Source organism: Papio anubis, chromosome 19 (genome assembly GCF_008728515.1).
Source record: "Papio anubis isolate 15944 chromosome 19, Panubis1.0, whole genome shotgun sequence".
Taxonomy (NCBI): domain Eukaryota; kingdom Metazoa; phylum Chordata; class Mammalia; order Primates; family Cercopithecidae; genus Papio; species Papio anubis.
In genome coordinates, this window is record NC_044994.1 from 23,343,236 (window position 1) to 23,365,478 (window position 22,243).

The 22,243-nt window shown below is 35.2% G+C and overlaps 1 protein-coding gene and 1 non-coding gene across 2 annotated transcripts in view; one reads left to right on the forward strand and one right to left on the reverse strand.

The window, feature by feature from the left end:
* DSG1 (desmoglein 1) overlaps window positions 1-21,900 on the forward strand; it is a 37,583-nt gene extending 15,683 nt beyond the window's left edge. The window contains exons 6-15 of the mRNA XM_021930248.2: window positions 220-386; window positions 2,072-2,206; window positions 2,497-2,682; window positions 5,156-5,415; window positions 7,097-7,236; window positions 8,538-8,807; window positions 12,180-12,313; window positions 12,657-12,726; window positions 14,712-14,920; window positions 16,975-21,900. Of these exons, the coding sequence (XP_021785940.2) occupies window positions 220-386; window positions 2,072-2,206; window positions 2,497-2,682; window positions 5,156-5,415; window positions 7,097-7,236; window positions 8,538-8,807; window positions 12,180-12,313; window positions 12,657-12,726; window positions 14,712-14,920; window positions 16,975-18,030 (2,627 nt within the window). The 3' untranslated portion in view covers window positions 18,031-21,900. The remainder of the gene's footprint in view (window positions 1-219; window positions 387-2,071; window positions 2,207-2,496; window positions 2,683-5,155; window positions 5,416-7,096; window positions 7,237-8,537; window positions 8,808-12,179; window positions 12,314-12,656; window positions 12,727-14,711; window positions 14,921-16,974) is intronic.
* On the reverse strand, window positions 14,087-14,188 carry LOC116271585. Its single transcript, XR_004180198.1, has one exon. It is a non-coding gene; the product is annotated as a U6 spliceosomal RNA (small nuclear RNA).
* Window positions 21,901-22,243: the final 343 nt, after the last annotated feature.

Below are 22,243 nucleotides of genomic sequence, written 5' to 3' on the forward strand. Positions count from 1 at the left end.
TCAGCAATGTCTAGATTCCTAGTAAAATTTGATCTTTTTATTAGGCAAAGATATAGAAAAGAGCCAAGATATTCATAAGTTGAAGGAGTAGAAAGGTAAGACAATGAAGTCCACATCATATGGATCAACTAACTCTAACACTTTTTTGGAAAGGTGATATACTATACTGTAACAAAAACGTAAGTCGCCCATTTACAATCAATTTTCCTTGATTTCTAGATACACTGGTGATGATACTCAATGCTACTGATGCAGATGAACCAAACAATTTGAATTCAAAAATAGCCTTCAAGATTATAAGACAAGAACCTTCAGATTCACCAATGTTTATTATCAACAGAAATACTGGAGAAATTCGAACGATGAATAATTTTCTAGACAGAGAGGTAATTCTTTTTCTTTGTGGATTTTTAGTCTCAAAGGAACTGATTCTAAAAGCAAGGATACTGAAGAGACAAAAAGACAAAGAAAATGATGTTTTAAATTTTTACCTGTATAACTTTTTACATAATTCTTTCATGTAAGAAATATTTTTTAAACGAAAAAGGGAGGATTTTTAAATTACATTTTGTGCTTTTTTCATATAGTTAATTAATTAAAATTTGCTTCAATGTAAGAAAACTATATTGTTAAAGTACATGAAAATATGCCTAAGGTACAATGAAAAACTCTATTTCTCTAAAAAGTGTGTTCTATAATAAAATGAATTTAGGAATCACTTGCTATATGTCCACATTTTGGTGAGTTACAATGCATGTGAGTATGCTGGAGGCTCCAAGAATATTTACATACTAAGTTCTCTTTCTTTAACCTAGCAGATCTAAGCTCCATTGACAACAGAACCCTTTTTCTCCTATGTAACATCTATTGATAGACCATCCATTCATTTACTTTGGGAAATGAATCACAGGATAAGAATGACAGTCTGATCAATCTTTTTGTTTACAGATAAGAAAATAACTAGTGATTGTTAACACAGTAAAGTCAGCATTATGAGGTTTCTAGCATGCTATGTGATTTCATGATTTAGTTTTAAAATATGTGCTTTTTCATTATTTTAAAAAATATTGTCTTTTAATAGAATCTCGCTGACCTAAACATAAATTAGGGGCATAAGTGAGGAAACTATTTTCTGATGGTATTCAATTAATTTTGTTTTAATTATTAAAAATGACAATCTTTTTGCTGATAACTTTTAGGTTTAGGATAAATCACATTATTTTAATACTCTTTAACTATCTAAATGTTATAAGCTTCTAAGTTACCTAAGTCTCCCTTCATGCATGTTTGAAAATAAACATTAGAAGAAATTAAATGTTTACTTTTTTCTCCCTCAAACTTTCTTAAACGCCCAGTGGGGTTTTGTTCATGTCAAAAGAGCTTTCATGGTAAAGCACTGTAAGAAAGGGCTGTCAGAAGGAAAGGGACTCTGCAGCCATTGGGAAGCCACCAGAGCAGATATTCTCAACCTGGGGTCAATGGAGAGACCTCAAGATGTCCCCATAAAACCCCCTCAATCATATGCATCATTTCGAATGAGTGTGCATTTTTGCATGAGTCAAAGAAAGCCTCCATAGCTTTTACCAGCTTCTAGAAATGTAAGCACCATTGAATAGAGTCAAGAATAGATACTTCACCAATAACTCCATTGCCACAACCCACTACCTCCCAAAACACAAATCTATGTTACCTCTTTATATGCTTATTGCCCACTCGGGGCTGATTATTTAGGTTATGAAATTTTCATGCCATAAACTTTTGGTAAACTTACTCTCTCTCCTTGGGATCATTCTGGTTTGTTTTACCCTTTATAAACTTTTTCAACATCTGGGCATATTATTATTAATAAGAAATGAAGCCTTTTAAAAAGTGTTGCATCATCTAAATAATGCATGATAAGCATTATTGGGAATAATCACATGAAACCTGTGGATTTTCCATATTCTGTGTTAACCCTCCCTCTATCATAGATTTATGTAAATGTTGAGCCAACATTTCAAAGAACTTTACATAAGACAAAGTAAAGGCTGTCTACGTCAAGTGTGATATTGCTTGTAATATGTATTTTTAGCAATATGGCCAGTATTCTCTTGCTGTAAGAGGCTCTGACCGAGACGGCGGGGCAGATGGCATGTCAGCGGAATGTGAGTGCAACATTAAAATCCTCGATGTCAATGATAATATCCCTTACATGGAACGGTCTTCAGTAAGTATTTGTTCTTGGAATTAATAACTCTAAATGCACTATATTCTAAAACATATATGAACAATTCTGCTTACAGAGGCACATGTTATGTTTATTGACATACAACCCAACTGTAGATATATACCTTTTTCTTGTGTTTATGCAAGAATATATAGATTTAAGCAATGAAAAATGAGATGAAAACCACAGATATATTTTCTAAATAATGAATTTATCAACATTCCAGTATAACCTACTATAGTTCTCTCTTTCACACAGTTTGTGCTAAGAGTTTTCACTTCTTGTTTCAGTACGACATAAGTATTGAAGAAAATACCCTAAATTCAAATATGCTCGAGATTAGAGTAATTGATTTGGATGAAGAGTTCTCAGCTAACTGGATGGCGGTAATTTTCTTTATCTCTGGAAATGAAGGAAATTGGTTTGACATAGAAATGAACGAAAGAACAAATGTGGGAATTTTAAAGGTTGTTAAGGTATGGTGTAATTATCCTAAATATTTTGTTTTCTTAATCTTTTTTCAAAATGTTAAACTTAAAATGATGCTAACATTTCACAAACTTGACTTAGTGAAAGAATAAAAATTACTGCGTTCTAAATTTATATGTAACATAGAGCTTTTTAGTATAGTCTTTCTGCTCATAATCATTTTAAAAAAACAGGCATCGAATTTTAACTTGAAACATGTTGTCAATACATTACTCCCAAATAGATCATATAAATTGAAAACACTTTAAAAATAATATATTTTATGCTTACAACAAAGTATAATTAATCCTTAAGGTTAGTGTTTTAAGAATTTTTTAAAAGTATATTTAATAGGGGCTTTAAAACTGTGTCCACGTCAACATTGTAGGTCAGTTATTACACATGTGGAATATCCATCATGTAAATAAAAATGTGTTTATTCCTCCAGTGTGTTTTCATAAAGTTTAAATTAAATTACTATAAATGTAGAATTATCATACTCCCATCTCACTGTGGCTGCTGATCAAGGCTTATTAGGAACACAGATATACTGGCAATTTGGTCCAAGTCAACTGGTCCAGAACAACTGAATGCTCTTATGTCCTCCCCATATTAATGGTCCACGTTTACCTGCAGTAAAATTTCATGAGATGTGAGAAAAAAAATTTGCCTCCTAGGGAGCTGATAGTCAAGTTTCTCCCTGTGCTACACAACTTGTAGGGTCCATTTTTAAAATCTACAACAGCTGTGCATGGATTGTATATGTTTCATGCAATATGTATTTTCATGGTAAAATATAATCCTTATTTAACTATTCTTTTTCGGAATAGGTCTGGAAAACAGACTCTCAAACAACTCTGTCCCCATAAGAATCTGTGACTTTTTGCCTCCTGTGTCTTCTTTTTTTTTTTTTTTTTTTTTTTTTTGAGACGGAGTCTCGCTCTGTCGCCCAGGCTGGAGTGCAGTGGCCGGATCTCAGCTCACTGCAAGCTCTGCCTCCTGGGTTTACGCCATTCTCCTGCCTCAGCCTCCCGAGTAGCCGGGACTACAGGCGCCCGCCACCGCGCCCGGCTAGTTTTTTGTATTTTTTAGTAGAGACGGGGTTTCACCGTGTTCGCCAGGATGGTCTCGATCTCCTGACCTCGTGATCCACCCATCTCGGCCTCCCAAAGTGCTGGGATTACAGGCTTGAGCTACCGCGCCCCGCCCCTGTGTCTTCTTAAAGTGTCACCATGCCTACAGCTTATATTTAACTTGATACAGTGTGCAGGTGCTTTAGTTTATCCCTCAAAGCATCCCTGCAAATTAGGTTATATTATTTCCATATTGCAGATAAAGACATTGAGGCTCCAAGAGAGCACAGAACCTGCGTAAGTTCTCATAGCTAGTAAGTACTACAGCCAACATTTAAACCTAGTTTTCTCTAGATATGAAGCTCACATTCTTTCCATGATACTATTTAGGATTCAATACTGGGGAAATTGGAGTCTAATCTATTTTGCCCCAAACTATTATATTATTTAGAAAATTATTCAGCCTATCTGTCCTCAATATCTCTATTTGTAAAATGGGAATGATAATTGTTTGCCCAGACATATCATATATTAAATCCTTTGTTATAGCTATATATATATATATACACACATATATATATACACACATATTTTTATATGTGTGTAATGTATACATACATTTGATTTTACAGCCATTCTTTGAATTGCAAATAAAACCAACATTAGAACAAAGGTTCAAAATTTTAGCTAAATAAGAGAGCTCAATGCGTGAATCTCTATTTTTATCTAAATTACTCTTGTGAAATTTTAGAAAAATATATTTGGTATATATGGGCCTAATGGCATAATTGTTTGTGGATTTTATGTGTTGTAGATATTAATATCATTTTTCATAAAGAAAATCACTACTTGATTATTTTATGAGATAAATATTTCCTAGAACAAGTTGAAGAAAATATTTCTTTATAGTATATATATTACATTATATTATCTGATTTGTTCAAAGAGTCACACTTACAGATGTGAAATTTCTTCTAAATAGTTCTTATAGATAAAACCATTCAAATGATTGAAACCCTAATATATTTGACCCATACTGTGTAATAAATAGCTACTTTCTGAAAAACGTAAAATGATTGAAGGTAAGATAAATTGCCTTTGCACTAAAAAATACATAAATTTGACTATCCATATTATTTTAAGTTTTTAATTTGTTTGGTGAACAATTAGAGCTCATATCATACATTTGCAACTTTTCAACAATGAATCTAGGGCAATTGAATTGTTTCTTACTTTATTTGCACAAATTTACATCAATTAAAGATTAAAAATTGTGTATTTGTGTGCATTTTTGTTTCATAAAAGAAAGAGAATCATATTTTTTTTTTTGCTATTATCAAAGGATTTCTCTTTCACCTGGAACGTTTTCTCTTCTTATACTAAAACTATTTTACTCTGTATTTTCTAGCCCTTAGATTATGAAGCTATGCAGAATCTGCAACTTAGTATTGGTGTCAGAAATAAAGCTGAATTTCATCATTCAATTATGTCTCAGTATAAACTGACAGCAACTGCAATTACTGTGACTGTGTTAAATGTAATTGAAGGCGCAGTGTTTCGTCCAGGTTCAAAGACATATGTTGTAACTGGTAATATGGGATCAAATTACAAAGTGGGAGACTTTGTAGCTACTGACCTGGACACAGGTGGACCTTCAACGACTGTTAGGTAAGAGTGAGATTTTCAACTAATTTTCCTTACATACTGAACTTAAGTACATATGTTCTTTTTATAGATTATAAGTATCTGAGTTAAAGTACTTTTCCTTAGTTTTGAAACTATCATTTAATTGTAAAAAGTACTATAAACTGTTCATTTAAAATGTTTAACTTAAGGAAACATAAAAATTCATGCAAGATGTAAGATGTTAAACTGTAAAGATGTGATGTGTGAAAATAATATATCTCAAAAGTATTGACACTCCTGTATTTCTGTATCTTACTGATCAATTAGCTGATTACTATAGGCCATGACTTGTCCCTCAGAAGAGTTTATGGAATGATTTTCCGATTGCAAATCTGCCCGGCTTTAAATCAATTAGATTTTATTAGCTCATTTCAATTATATTCTTCACTTTATTCAGCATTCAATATGGGTCAATAACGCTGGTATGAAAAATTAGTTATATTAAGGAAAACTATGCCATGTCATTTTTTAAAACTATATATGCAAATATTTCTACCAAGTCACAAAAGAAAATCTGTGTGTGTACATGTACCTGTGTTTGCACATGTGACTGTGACAAGAAGAATGGGAGAAGCACTTTACCCATGCATTTTTTGTTGTTTGGGGTTTGTTTGTTTGTTTGTTTGTTGAGACGGAGTTTCACTCTGTCACCCAGGCTGGAGTGCAGTGGTTCGATCCAAGTTCACTGCCACCTCCGCCTACCTGGTTCAAGCGATTCTCCTCCCTCAGCCTCCCAAGTAGCTGGAATTACAGGCACATGCTACCACACCCGGCTATTTTTGTTTTAGTAGAGAAGGGATTTCACCATGTTGGCTAAGTCAGTCTCCAACTCCAGAGCTCAGGTGATCCACCCTCCTCGGCCTCCCAAAGTGCTGGGATTACAGGCTAGAGCCACCGCACTCGGCCCACCCGTGTGTTTTAAAAGTTCTTTCTTGGTTTTCTCCTCACATAGTGTGAGTAGTTCTGTTAGAGGTCCTGTCACACTGTACCATGTTGCTGATGAGCTCTCTTGTACCCCACAGGAGTGAATTCACTGAAGGTAGACCCAACCCAGAGCTTAGCAGAATGCCAGAGACAGAGACAGAATTACCTGACCAGTGTTTGTTTCACAAATAGTAGATGAGAAGAAAAACATGGAAGTCAAAGATGAGAAGAGAATAGAATAGAGGCTCAAGGCAAGGCCATATTTTGGAATTCAGAAGAGGTCTTTTCAAGTTCTAGTGTATGCGGAGAGGAGGAGTGGAAACAGGGGGGAAGTGCAGGCCAAGTTGATGAAATAACTTCTTTGTAAAAGAAAAGTTTAGAATTAGGAGCAGCCCAGGAAATCCTAGGATCTAGGTCTTCTGTAATAGTTCTGCTGCTACCTAAATCAAATGAAAATGAGACTGCAAGCATCAAAGGATTATTCTGATATCCAACCGGGCATAAAAGGACACTCCATCAGAAATGGGTGCTCAGTATTTTTTTTTTCTTAAATATAAATCTTGATGTACCCCTGAGTGGCCCCATATAGCTAAGACTGCCCCGAAAAAATAAAGTCTCTAGTAATTGAAAACTATATCTAGGGGTTATAACCACTCACTGAAAAAAAAATACATTTTAAAATAAAATTTCTTTTTTTAGATAGCTGACATTAATTTGTATCATTTTCTTTCAAATACAGATATGTAATGGGAAATAATCCAGCTGACCTTCTAGCTGTTGATTCAAGAACAGGCATAATCACTTTGAAAAATAAAGTTACCAGGGAACAGTATAATATGCTCGGAGGAAAATACCAAGGAACAATTCTCTCTATAGATGGTAAGAAATCAATTGACATTTTTATCTTTTCTAGAGAAAGCTGTATATATCTTAAGATACTAAAATTTTAATTATCACATTTTAAAGTAACCCCTTTCCAACAAAAATTGTCACATTGGGCATTATAGACTCATATCTTTAACAACTTGAGGCAGTATAATTTAGTAGCTAAGATCGTGAGTCCTGAAATAAGACTAGATTTGTGTCTTCTACCATCATGTACTAGCTATATAATCTTAGAGAAGTTATTTATTCCATCTATAGCTGTTGTCTCTTTTTTAAAATGGAACAATAACAATATAGGTTTAGAAGGATGTGATGATAATGATAAAAATAGCAACAAAAACAAAACAGCAGGATTAGCATAGTTGAGCTGAAAGGACATGGGCTTTGATAACATACAGACTGGATTTAAACGTATTTCTGTTATATTTCAGAAATGTTTTTATTCACTTATTTAGAAAGTGTATAATTGAGTCCTAACTAAATGTCAGCCATTGTGCCAGATTCTAGGGTTACATCAATTAATAAAGTCAGACAACTGAGCTCACATCTATGTAATAAAGATTACAAAAACAACCTCAAATTATTCCCATATTTTTGCTGAATAATTCCACTTTCAATAATCTTAGGAAAAGTTTAAATATAACAAGCTGAATGCACAAGATGTTAATTACAGCACTAATAATTCAATATTGAAAACCACATCAATAATAGACAACTGGGTAAGTAAACCTTGGTCCATTTGATATAAAATTATATAACCATCAGGAACTATATTAATAAAAAGTTTATTAAAATACAAAAGAATACTTATAGCTTAAAGTAAAAAAAGGAATGAACCATATGATCACATCAGTGTAACATAAATAATAAGCAACCATTAGGCATTATAATTAAGGACAAAAGATCATTTTAAAAAATATCAACGAGGGTTGTCCTTGGGTGCTGCTACCATGAATTTGGTTTCTGGTTTTGTTTTGCTTCTTTCTGTAATTCTATACTTTTCAAATTATATATAATATCCAAATTATATATAATGTCCAATTATAAATAATATCCAAATGTAAAGAAATAATCCAATAAATAGTATTACTATGACTAATAGTTATAATAATAATATAATAATTTAATTGATTTTTAAAATCGAGTCAAAAACAAGGGATGATTTGGCAAGTGAGGAGAAATTATGGGAATAAAGACATTGAAATAAATATTGAGGTAAAAAATAATTTGGTATTGTCCAACCATTACTACACTAAATGTCTAAAATATTTCTTCCATTTTGAACGTTATTACAGATGCTCTTCAAAGAACTTGCACTGGTACAATTAATATTGACATTCAAAATGTTGATGGAAATGACAGGACTAATACACAGGCGAGCACTGAAGTTACCAATACTGGCAGAGAAGAAAGTACTTCTTCCACTGACTATGAAACCAGCACAATTGATACCCTCTCTCACCCAGTAACTTCTACTGCATACCAAAATGGAGTATTCGCAGACAATGTGCATTTCGGTCCTGCTGGCATTGGACTGCTCATCATGGGGTTCTTGGTCTTAGGACGTGAGTACTTTAGCAAATCCTATGCATATGTGTACCCCAAACACTGGTGGGGGAAGAGATACGTTTTCTGATTCTTTGATAAAACGTATTTTACAAACTCTCATTTTGTGCAATTATAAAGAAATTTCTACGCTTGGCACTGGGTTTATAAGGTGAAAAAAATTAAACTTCTTGACCCCTTACAGGACTGTGGAGGATAAAAACTTATTTGCAATAAGTCTCAATGTAATGGGGAAATGCCATGACAAGCAGGCTCAAATTGCTATTGCAGTGAAGAAGACAATCAGAGAAGGCTACAGAGGGGGCCGGGTCTGGTGGCTCACGCCCGTAATCCCAGAACTTTGAGAGGCCAAGGCGGGCAGATCACTTGAGGTCAGAAGTTCAAGACCAGCCTGGCCAACATGGTGAAACCCACGTCTCTACTAAAAATACAAAAATGAGGCAGGTATGGTGGCAGGTGCCTCTAATCCCAGCTACTCAAGAGGCTTAGGCAGGAGAATTGCTTGAACCCAGGAGGCAGGGGTTCAGTCAGAAGAAAAAGAGGAAAGAAAGAAAAGACTGCGCTGCTTTTACTTGCCTTGCTGCTGCTTGCCACTGCTTGCGCTTTGCGGTACTTGCGCGCCGCGCTTGCCGCGCGGGCGGGCGTGATCGATCGTCAGGGCGCAGAAATCAGGATCCATTCCGTCGATCCGGATCCGTGTCGGACAACGCTCACGGGCGTCGAGATCGATCCGCTCAACTCGTCGATCAGGAATCCGGAATCAATACTAACACTGCATAGTATTAATAAAAGGAGAGTCCCTAGGGTTAAACTCTGGTTTCTAAGCCGAATTGTCTGATTCTTCTGAAGGTCACCTAACCTTTCTGAGCCTTGTTTTTGTCATGTATGAAATAACACTTACCTTAAAACAATGCTTTGATGATGAAAAAGAAGTACCACACAGGAAGCATTTAGCGTGTTCTATGGCCACTAGAGTAGCACTAGTCAAGGGTCTAGCCATAAAGGTAGAATACAGTGGATTCTCCAGGTGGCCTTTAACATTACCTTGAATGATGATAGAAATTAGAGCAAGATAAACCACATGGCACAGTCTTTGAGAAATGAGAACAGGACCTCTAAAGTAAGTAGGTTGTAGTCTGCACATTGCAATTAAATTAATGCAAACATTGTCATTTTCAAATGTGGAATCAAAATCTTAAGGTCAGAAGGTACCTCAGATATTTAAATCAAACGCACACACAAAATATAAAGTCACAGCACTTACATACAAAATATTTTTTTTCTACTTTCATTTTTCTTTGCACATGAACAGCGACAGATATTTTTTGCTACATTTATTTGTGAACTGGGTTATCTCTGATTTTAAACAACTCATTTTTTGTTTTAAGTTTTCATCAATATTGGACTCATCTAAACAAGTCTGGTCATGGTGATAACACAGCTTAAAGCTGGAGTTCTTTTTCCAAAATTTAAAACATATTTCCAAAAAATGAAATTTCTACATTGACAAATAAGAGTTTATTCTTATTGGTTCATAATTAATTGAAGTAATAACTAGGAAAATTTCTATGAAACGGGGAAAAGGGAAAGAGAGAAAGAAAAAAGCATTCTCATCAAAATGAACCAAGACAGGAAGAAGGCAAAAATGCGAGTGAAGCTGCAGAATATAACATAAAATACATATGAAAAGAGTTCATTCTCTATTTGTTATGCATATTGATTACAACTTACCTTGTAAAATATTTAAATTTAATACTTCATAAGAGCAACTTAATTACCCAACTGCTGATTATCACTACTGTAAATAATACCTGACTTTCATGTTGAGATTTTTGTTTTTTGGGTTTTTTTTGTTTTTTGGTTTTTGTTTTTGAGATTGAGTCTCTCTCTGTTGCCCAAGCTGGAGTGCAGTGGTGCAGTCTCAGCTCACTGTAACCTTCGCCTCCCAGGTTCAAGCGATTCTCCTGCCTCAGCCTCCTGAGTAGCTGAGACTACCCGCGCGCACCACCATACCCGGTTAATTTTTGTATTTTTATTAGAGACGGGGTTTCACCATATTGGCTGGGGTGGTCTCGATCTCCTGACCTCGTGATCCACCTGCTTTGGCCTCTCATGGTACTGGGATTACAGGCATGAGCCACCGCGGCCAGCCTGAGTTGGTTTTTTATATTGCTGACTACCTCTGGGTACTGTAGTTAAGTAAAGATTTACAAATTATATATGGGCCTTCGAGTCATCATTACCTGTAGACCCAAAGTTTCCTCTAGTAGATTTTCAGAAAACCAACACATGGGCTTCTTCTCTTTTTTTCTTTTTTCTTCTCTCCCTCTCTCCCTTATTTCTATCCTTACTATCTTCCTTCCTCCCTAATTTACTTCCTTCTTTTTTCCTTTCCTCCTTCTTCACATTTTTAATTTACAAATTCTGTCTTTCATCCATTTATTCAAAACCATTTACCAAGATTAGATTATATAAGAGGCTGATAAAAAATAGAAAAATAAGAAAACTCCACTTGATTAACAACAGAAGACACTGCTAAGCAGCGTGATGTTTTCTATTTGTATAAGAGTTGTTGAAAGAAAAGACACCTGCATGGGGGAAATAGTAGCCTCAAGGAGAATTGCTGGAAGCATGAATAAGATTTTACCATTGAAATAAAGGCAAGCATATGTGAAAGGAAGAAAATAAAGACATGGAGGAGAGTACACAAAGGATCAACTATATTGCCTGACCTTTCATCTTTCCTTCTTCTCTCCTTTAATATTTTTCTAAATAATGACATGGAAAGATTAATTGGTTTTAATAATGTAATACTATCTGTAATTTTTTTTTTTTTTTTTTTGAGAGAGGATCTCACTCTGTCACTCAGGCTGGAGTGCAGTGGCACAACCACCACCCACCTCCCTGGTTGAGCAGCCTCAACCTCCCTGGCTCAAGCCATCCTCCCAACTCAGCCTCCAGAGTAGCTAAGATTACAGGCAAAACCCCCATGCATGCCTAATTTTTGTATTTTTTGTGGAGATGGAGTTCCACCATGTTGCTCAGGCTTTTCTCAAACTCCTGGACTCTAGCGATCCACCCGCCTCCGCCTCCCGAAGTGCTGGGATTACAGGCGTGAGCCACCATGCCAGGCCCACTATTTGTAATTTTTAATACTATAAAACAAGCTAAAATTGAATGCAGTCTAATATACAGAAGCTCCCATTTGCTTTGGGCTCTGACCATTATTCAGCTTGTATTCTGAAACTTTCATAATTTTAGAACCAACCGGAATTATATTAGGAATTCAAATTTGACCATAAAAAGTCAGGTTGTTCTGTTTTTTATTTGCACCAAGCGCTAATCTAGTATTACTATCCTTCTACCACCAGTGGTCCCATTTTTGATGATTTGTTGTGATTGTGGAGGTGCTCCTCGTAGTGCAGCTGGCTTTGAGCCTGTTCCTGAATGTTCAGATGGAGCAATTCATTCATGGGCAGTAGAAGGACCACAGCCTGAACCCGGGGTAAGTGCCATATTCTAATAAATAGCCTTTGGTAGTCACTGAAATTCAGTCTTTACACATGAACCAAGATGGCCACCATCACTCACAGTCTATGCTGTTTTTTGTGCTGAGAAATCTAATGGGGAAAATGAAGAGGAATCAAAAGCACAACAAAATTAGATGGAAGTAACCAGGGAAGGTTTTCTAAGTGAAGTTCAAATTTTAAATAGATTTCAGCATTTCCTAAACAGTATTTTTTTTTCCAGGAAACCTGAGGTAATTTGAGAATAAACCAAATGTATGACTATAGAAAGATTACAGTCATTGGTCATTACAAATGGCAATGTTGTTTCCTGTCTTTTAGGTTATGACCACCATCATACCACAAATACCACCTGATAATGCAAATATAATTGAATGCATTGACAACTCAGGTAAGAAAAAAAAATTGTTTAACAACTCAAATGATTAGGAAGTCTGTTTTCTCTCTTTGCATATTGTTGTTTGATGGTCTTATTTTTCTTCAAAAGTGTTTATATCATTCTTTTTTAAATGACTAATTTGTAAATTAAATGGCAAGGAAAAACCTACAGTAATTATTATTCTTATATGCTGCATTTTAAAAATTTTCCTCAACCGTCAAAGAGTACTTAGAAGATGACCAAATTGGGATCTCTATATATGCAGAAGTACTGAATTATAACCATGAGTAAGTTTTAGTCAAGATTTTTAATTTAATAGAGCAAATTTCATTAACAGACAAGATACACATATTTCATACACATATATACACTAATTCAAATTAAAGCACAACCCAACTAAAATAGACCTGTGCTCATTGATTGAGGCTAAAATCTTTATACACAATTAATTTAAGGATTCAGAATTGCTTTGACTTTAGCTGCTTATTATAACATAGAAAAAAATTACATCCATTTTCAGTATCATCACAAATATTACCTAAAAAATATTTGTCCAATTTCTTTAATTCAAAGCAAGTAGATGAAACACTATCAAAATCTTTCAAAGCTCTCAACTGAGATTGTGTGCACGTGGTGGAGTTTCTTCTAGCACATGGGTAAGACTGTATAAATACAACTTGCCTTAAAACAGGAATCTAGACCAGTTCACAGGCAGAAACCAGGGAACAATTAGAATTTCACAGTAACTGGATAACTACCACTATAATAAAAGAACAATTAAAATAACATCCATATCTGTGAAAATAGTTGTATCACATTACTTTTCTCAAGGTAAATAAATATTATTGGTTAGCTTATTTTTCTCTTAGTCTTTTTAAACAGTAACCATTGTTTTCTACTTTAAACTCTAACAGGCATAGACATGTGTATAACTTGTAGAACTGGAACTTATTCAAAGAATTGGACACAGTAATCTTTAAATCTATTTCTCCACCTGATTTGTCCATTTTCATTAACAACCCCAATGTCTTCTCACCTCAAAAGCAGAATCTCATTGTTGACTCACATTCACTAACATCAAAACAGTTCTCAAGACTTATCAAATCATCAAATCCATCAGTATTTATCTACACATTTGTTCCCATTAAGTCTACAAACTTTTGCACAGATTTTGAACAAAGCACCATAAGAGGTACCAAGGACAATTGAAACATGAAAAGCACACTGTTCCCAAACTCAAGATCCTTTACGTACTAAAACCAGTGGATACATATCCCACTGACAACATTCATCATTCCATAGCAGTTCCACGGTCCCAGTCATCATTTTATCTCACCTACCTCAAATATTTCTTTTTATTTTTTTTAATTTAAAAAAGATGAAACACTTGACCAATTTGTGTATCATCCTGTGCAGGGGCAATGCTAATCTTCTCTGTATAGTTCTAATTTTAGTATATGTGCTACTGAAGCAAGTATCTACCTCAAATACAGTAACAGGCTTCCACTTACTCCTCACATCCAAGTGCAAACCCAAGATTCTTCATGAAAACCTTTCTCCTCACATAGCCATGGCCTCCTTTCTGAAAGCCAGTGGTTCTCATGTCTTTTTCTGGATGTCCTGTGCTTCTAGTTACACATTGGGGCATTCTTACACTATCTTTTTAACTTTCAGAATTTGAGTATTTTTCTTCCAATTTCCTTCAGGTTGAAATCAAACTCTTTAGGGCATAGATTTTCACAAGTCCTCTGCAGCCTTCACTTCCAGCAGAGAATATAGTAATCTCTCAACAGATAATTATCAAATTAACAAATTAATAATATTATTTTGAGCTCAATATTGTATTTATATCTCATTTCTTTATGTATTATCTTTTTATTTCTTTGTTCACAAATGCATACCTAAATGAAAAAATCATGTATTATAAGGCAAGTTGTTAATTTTTTTAGTTTGTGATAGACTAAAGAAAATAAACTTAATTTGATCAACACTTTTAGGAGTTTATACAAATGAGTATGGTGGCAGAGAAATGCAAGATCTGGGAGGAGGAGAGAGAATGACAGGATTTGAACTAACAGAGGGAGTTAAAACTTCAGGAATGCCTGAGATATGTCAAGAGTACTCTGGAACATTAAGAAGAAATTCTATGAGGGAATGTAGAGAAGGAGGTCTGAATATGAATTTCATGGAAAGCTACTTCTGTCAGGTAAGGTCCCTAGCCACATGTCTTTCTCGCCATCCATGTGCCCGCTGCTCTTCACCCCAAGCTTTCACTAATTCCTAAAGGGGCTTGGGCAAGAGTCTCCTAACTAGATTCTCAGCCTTTGTGTCCAACAATCCAGGCTGTTAATTAATTATAGATCTAAAGCTCTGACCTGAGCACTTTATTCCCCAACTTAAGAACAGCCAATGGCTCTCAGCTCTCTTTTGTTCATGGCATGCAATCCAAAGTCCTTAACATGTTAATTAAGATTGTTCACAAAATGAACCCTCCCTCTCATCTCCAATTACTCCTTGCCATCAACTCCACTTGCTGAGCACCTTTGCCACAGACTTTTCACCTCCATGCGTTTGCTCATCCTGTGCTTGCATCCTGTAATGCTTGCATCCCACTATGTCTCTCACAAACTCCTACCCATCCTTCAAGACCCAGTCCAAATATCACTCTCCCTCCAAAGTTTTTACAGTGAACCCTCTCATCCAAAATAGGAGTAATGTTTTCTCATCTCTATTTCTGCAGTACTTTGTTTACACATTTATAGAACCTATCATTGCTGAAATCTGTCAGTTTATATGTTTACCACCACTTTTAGTGTCTCACCCATATGTTCTCTACATTATATTGCCAGTACATAGTTCAGCTCTAGACACAGAGTCAATAGTTAATAAGAGTGGGGTCAAGAGCCATAGTCTACTTCCAAAACATTGTAAGAACGTGCTGCAGGTGGTGGGAAGAGCATGAAACCTGGAGAAGCAGCTGCAGGAGAATTAACTTTGCCATTCACAGGAAGAGATGTAATTGTCTATGGTTACACACCATATGATACTCAACCTTCAGGAAGTTCCTGTCCTGATACCAACTAGAAAAACATTTCTGTCCTTCTACATTCTGGCCTAAAATGGTTCATTAACTAACCTAGTGGTTGGTTTAAAGAGTGGCTGATGTTTTTAAATGAAATATTGGTAAAAGCCTTCATATAGCCATAGACAGTAATGAGGCTTGTTGATAACCATAGGAATACTTATTCATATATATAACAAAATATTTTATATTATGTTTTAATAACATAGAAATATCTTCCTTCCACTCTCTGATCAAATATCACTTTATCAGAGACCCCTTCCTTGATTACCCTATCTAAAAGAACAACACCCATCATTTTCTTTTTCTTTACCCTGCATCTGCCACCTCCTGACCATAGGCTTCTGTATTTTCCGTCTCACTCAACCAAAATGTAAGCTCTGTGAGAGAAGAACTGTACCTGGTATTGTTCATTATGCATAGCTAAGTTCCAAACACAGAGTGTCTGGCAAATAGCAAAGGCTCAATAACTTTTTTTATATGAATGGCACAATGAGTTGGTTTCCTATAAGATATTTCTGTTAACCTGAAAGTTTACAATCCACTACTATGAACGGCAAAGATGAAACAAAATCATATATGTCTTTGAACTTTTACTTTGAATTTAGAGAGATTATATTTTTTAAAAACGTCTTTGCCCACCTTTAATTTTGTAGAACAGACCCAGAGTCAAATTTTCCTGTTGCTGTGCTGAAAAAGCCATGTTGCAATAAAACTTCACAGAATCATCATATTCACTCCATCTGAAGGAAAGAAACAAAATCCTGAGTGAACCCAAATCGACTATGAACTACCTTTTCCAGTCAAAAAACAAAACAACACATTTTTATGTCCTTCAAGTTCAGCATTTTTATATACCTCCCTCTAACTTCGTTATAAATAATTCATGTGTTTTTTTGTGTGTATGGTTTTATGTCCAAAGTACACAATTATAAATAAGTCCATCTAAGTAAATTTTAAAAATCACATTATTGGAATTATACTTAAAATAATTTTTAACCGAATTATTTCAAACAATTATAAAATGATTTTTAAAGCGTCTCTAGTAGATGTCAGAATCTTGTTTTATTTCATTCCTCTTTGGAAATGCTCTGGAAGAAAAACTAATGATAAAGGCAGTTCTATTATTACGAAATATGCATTTATAATTTCATTTTCTCTTTCCCCTATGAATCCAGAAAGCATACGCTTATGCAGATGAAGATGAAGGACGCCCATCCAATGACTGTTTGCTCATATATGACATCGAAGGTGTAGGTTCCCCTGCTGGCTCTGTGGGTTGCTGTAGCTTCATTGGAGAAGATCCGGATGACAGCTTCTTGGATACTCTGGGACCTAAATTTAAGAAGTTGGCAGACATCAGCCTAGGAAAAGAAATTGAATCATATCCAGACCCTGATCCTTTTTGGCCACCCCAAAGCACTGAACCAGTTTGCCTTCCTCAGGAAACAGAGCCCATTGTTAGTGGACACCCACCAATCTCCCCACATTTCGGCACTACCACAGTAATTTCTGAGAGCACCTATCCCTCGGGACCTGGTGTGCAGCATCCTAAGCCTATTCTCGATCCTCTGGGCTATGGTAATGTCACTGTGACCGAGTCTTACACCACCTCTGACACTCTGAAGCCCTCTGTGCACTTTCACGATAACCGACAAGCATCAAACGTGGTGGTGACAGAGAGAGTGGTCGGCCCAATCTCTGGCACTGATTTGCATGGAATGTTAGAGATGCCTGACTTGCGAGATGGGTCAAATGTCATAGTGACAGAAAGGGTAATAGCACCAAGCTCTAGTCTACCTGCCTCTCTGACTATTCATCATCCTAGAGAGTCCTCAAATGTGGTAGTGACAGAAAGAGTAATCCAACCAACTTCCGGCATGATAGGTAGTCTTAGTATGCACCCCGAGTTAACCAATGCCCACAATGTGATTGTGACAGAGAGGGTTGTTTCTGGTGCTGGTGTAACTGGAATTAGTGGCACCACTGGGATCAGCAGTGGCATAGGCAGCAGTGGCCTGGTTGGCACCAGCATGGGCGCTGGGGGTGGGGCCCTGAGTGGAGCTGGCATAAGTGGTGGTGGCATTGGCCTGAGCAGCTTGGGAGGGACAGCCACCATTGGCCACATGAGGAGTTCCTCTGACCATCACTTTAACCAAACCATTGGGTCTGCCTCCCCTAGCACAGCTCGAAGTCGAATCACAAAGTACAGTACCGTGCAATATAGCAAGTAGTCAGGACCCCAGCTCACTTTTTCATAGTCACTGTGGTTTAGATCCAATTCCCACCACTAAAAAACTAACAATGTGATTTATAACGCACAACTTCATGCTCAGGTCATCTAGGAGCAAGGTGAGAAATCACAATGAGAAAAATAAATGGAAACACCGCTGCTAGGGGAGAGCTCTCCTTAGCATTCGTAAACTTTTTTCTTATATTAGGACTAAGGAACTAAAACTTGAGGCAGAGCCTTCTTTGTGCCTGAATGGCCTGTAGTCTATCTCCAGCGTGTAACTGGCCTTACAACGGCAATTGGCATAATTGTCCTTGCTCTGTTTTGCTTTTCCATATAGCTTGAGCAAAATTTAAAAAGAACTAAATATGCAATATGTGTTCATGTCTGTGGGAAAAATCTAAAATGTGTGCCAGATGCCCTCAGTTTCACAGATAACATAAATAAAAATTAAAAAAAAAAAATTTTTTAAGTTTGACTACATAGTCAAGTCCACAAACCATCAAGCACTCCTCCTTAATTATTGCACTACATAAAATAAATTTCAAATTAGGAAGTGTTTCCTAGGAGGGAAATTCCATTAGAGAGTGACAATAGGATGAGGTTTCTTCAGGGTAAACTAGCAACGCCTGAGCCTGAATCTTAATTTGGGGTCTCAGTTAAATCTCCTGTGGAGTCAAGGATTCTTCTGATTCTAGTTTGTGTTTAGTGATAGATGTAATCTTGACGAATATTGCTTACTGGTGAGGTTGAGGAATATCACACTCACCTTTCCCTTTACCACTGTGGTTTTGACTTAAGAAAGTGAAACTTTCTAAGTTTACTTCTCGAATTGAAGCAAGTGAGGCCAGACATGGTTGTCATCACTAGTGGTAAATGACCTTCCAAGTAAGCAAATGGGAACTGAACTGTGTTTTCAGGTTTTGTTTTTAGTATGTGATATTCATTCATATCCAGCTCTTTATTACATAGCTCTGAAGTTAAAATGATTTACATAGGCTGAGCCGTGGACAAGAAAAACAGAAGCAGCTTGCAGTATGCTTAAGCTTTGGGGAATTTTTTTTTAAAGGGGATCTAAAAAATGTTTTTAGAACATGTAGAATGTTTAATGGGGAAAGTTGGAAAAGAATTATTTTGTAAAGTAATACCATACTAATTATTCGCTTTTAGCACGTAAAACAGTGGTTGCTTTAGCCAACCTCTGCTGCCCTTTTGCAGGGATCAATCAGAAACCTTTAACAGAGTTGACAATATTGTATTGATAAGAGTGAAATAATAATAGATAACCCCCTAATTTTTCTCACTAGTATAAATTTTAAATTCCTGATTTGATTTGTCAATAAGATCTGGGCTTATTTATGCTCTGATTTATAGGTAGTGTCCAAATTATACAGTATAACATATTTTTCTAGTTTCAAAATTTAGTAATGTCCTATTTATGATATACCATTTCTGTGTGTTTGCTATATAGTATTACCCAATTAAAAATCTCTAAAAAGAAAGCATTCTAAGGAAAAGGTACATTTACTATTGCATGGTAGAGAAACATTTTCCTTTCTTAAATACAATGTTACTATAAGCTCACTAAACTGAAACTCTATATGACAAAATAAAATTAGAATAAAAAATTTACCCTGGAGTTGTGAATTATATACAACTTTTAAAGAATTTACCCCGATTACTCAAATTTCCCAGGAAATTACAAGGCCAAAGAATATTCGACTTCCTACACTGGTCAAAAGGGGATAGGAGTGAATTATTTAAGCTAGAGCTGTTTTGCTCTGTATAACAGCAGATAAGGCTAATATTTTAAAAGCCACAGTATACACCTTCTTTTAACTCATAGAATATGTAAAATTTTGATAGTCTGTAGTATGCCAAATGCAGAGGTATAAATAAAGTCATTCAAAGGGAGTCTTTTCTTTTTCTGCCACTTAGGGGGCTTCATTAAGGATGGGTAATCTTTCCAGGAATAAAGTCAAAAGGTATTTATTAAAATATACTTGAGTATGCCTGGGTCCAGGAGTTTTAAGGAATAGAAATAATTATTAATGAATTAACTAAGTAATTTATTAAAGGGAATGGTAGCTGACCACAGGAAACTTGCTTGCTGTTTTGATATGAAATATCATCACAAGCCTTTTCTTAAGACATCTGATATCTTCCAGAGATATTTTTTAGGTCGTCTTGCAAACAACAAAATCACTGTCTTTAATAACTGTTGCTGTTAAAATCCGATGGTTGTTAAGATCCCCCCAATTTAGTTACATTTGAACTTCCAAACACTGTTAAACAATGGGAAAAAAACAAGAAAAAAACATAGCCATATGAGTCATCTATCTTTCTTGGAAGATACTTTCTAACCAAACTTTTCTTCCAGGATTGCACATTGATGGGAAAAACAAGAAAAATTGAAGTATCTATCTTTCTGGGAAGATACTTTCCAACCAATTTTTTCTTCCAGGGTTGCACATTGATTTTCCGTTTAGTCCTAAATTTTAAAATTACCTTTTTAAGACATCAATGATTTTAGTAGTTATTTAAAGGCATGTCATTTTTCAATGAACAAGCTTTGGACAGAACTTCATTCTTCTTTTTAGATATTTACTCTAGATCATATATATCATGTCATAGACCAAGAAGAGATATGGAAATCATTTTATAAGTGAATACTATAATTAGGATTCAAGTTGAGTTTCAGATCAACTTGCTCTTAACAAAATGAAGAAGAAAGAGGTAGTAATTTAATGCTATGTATGTATGGTTTGAAAACAAACCACAATGTTTATAAAATATCTATCTGGCTTTCTAAAGAGGTAGTCTTTAGTGGCAAAAATCAGTGTGTTATAAATACTTTACCATTTAATATCAACCAAAATAACATCTCGAGCTAATTTTGGTACTGAATTCCAGACACACCTGCTACATATTATTTACTTCTGAGTGTGTTGCCTGATGTAATTGTATTTGCACTGAAAAATCAAAAGAAAAAGTACATATTTAGGCATATTTACATATCTTCATCTAGACATCTGTTCTACATTTGTGTATAAAGTTTTTAGCATTGTAATTTTTATTCAAGAAAATGTTCTGACAAAATTTTAATTATATGTCTTCAAAAATTACATTTTTTACTCTAGTAAGTAGACGTTTTTAGTAATCTAGGCAATTTATTTCTGAATTTATACCAATGTTTGATTTTCATGGTACAAAACACATGACACCTTTTGGCTTTTGCTGAAGTTGAAAGGCATTATAATCTTTACCATAAATGCCCATGACTATTTTGGAAAGACATTTAAAACCCAAAAAAACTTTTTAAAGCATTTGCCACATTTTCCCATGCCTATTTCATAAATTCCAACTTTTTGTTTTTACAATTTCTGGTATTTTTTAAGACCCATTTCCCATTGTACTAGGATACAGCAGTCCACAGTAGAGTGCTACTCTCCTTGAAATCAAATCTGTCTTCCACTTCCAGATTATTCAATTTATGTTAGGACAAATCTTGACAAGATCAACCTATTATCCATCAAATAATTTTAAAACAATGTGTAATCTTGTTTAATTGTCTACATTCTCTCCCCAGTTTAGCTGTATTTGAATTACTAAACAACTAAACACTTTATCATCAAACTGTACCTAGTCTAACTTATTTTTCTTTTGCTATTAGTTTTACAAGCATTTTAAAATTCTAATATTCATCTCTAGTGGTGTTTAAAACAAGGTTCTCTTATTCAAGTTTCAATATAAACATTTTTGGATTATTTGGGTGCTAGTTTCTTGCTTGGTTATCTGTTGGTTTTTTTTTTTTAAGTTGATTTGTAATTTCCAAAGAGTTATGCATACAGCAATAAAATGATTAATATGCCTCCCTTATCTTTTCTGAATTGTAAGCAAGGGGAAGGTTTTAGATGGTAAAACCAAAGTTATCAAATCTAGTCATTATTATCATCCTGTATTGGAAGAGAGATAATTCTTTTATTTTCGCAACGTTAAAATACGTTTTCATTCTCCATTTCCTAGCTGTCTTTTTTTTAATGTGTACTGAGGAACCTACTCTCTGGACCACTAATTACAGATGCTAGAGCCCAGTCTTGACCAGGTGGTTGGCCCCACAAATGAGCAGATGATAAAAAGCTGCATTTTTAGTTCTTATTTGATACTTGTAGCATCTTTATACTTTTACCTTTCTTTCTTTCATACTCTGCATT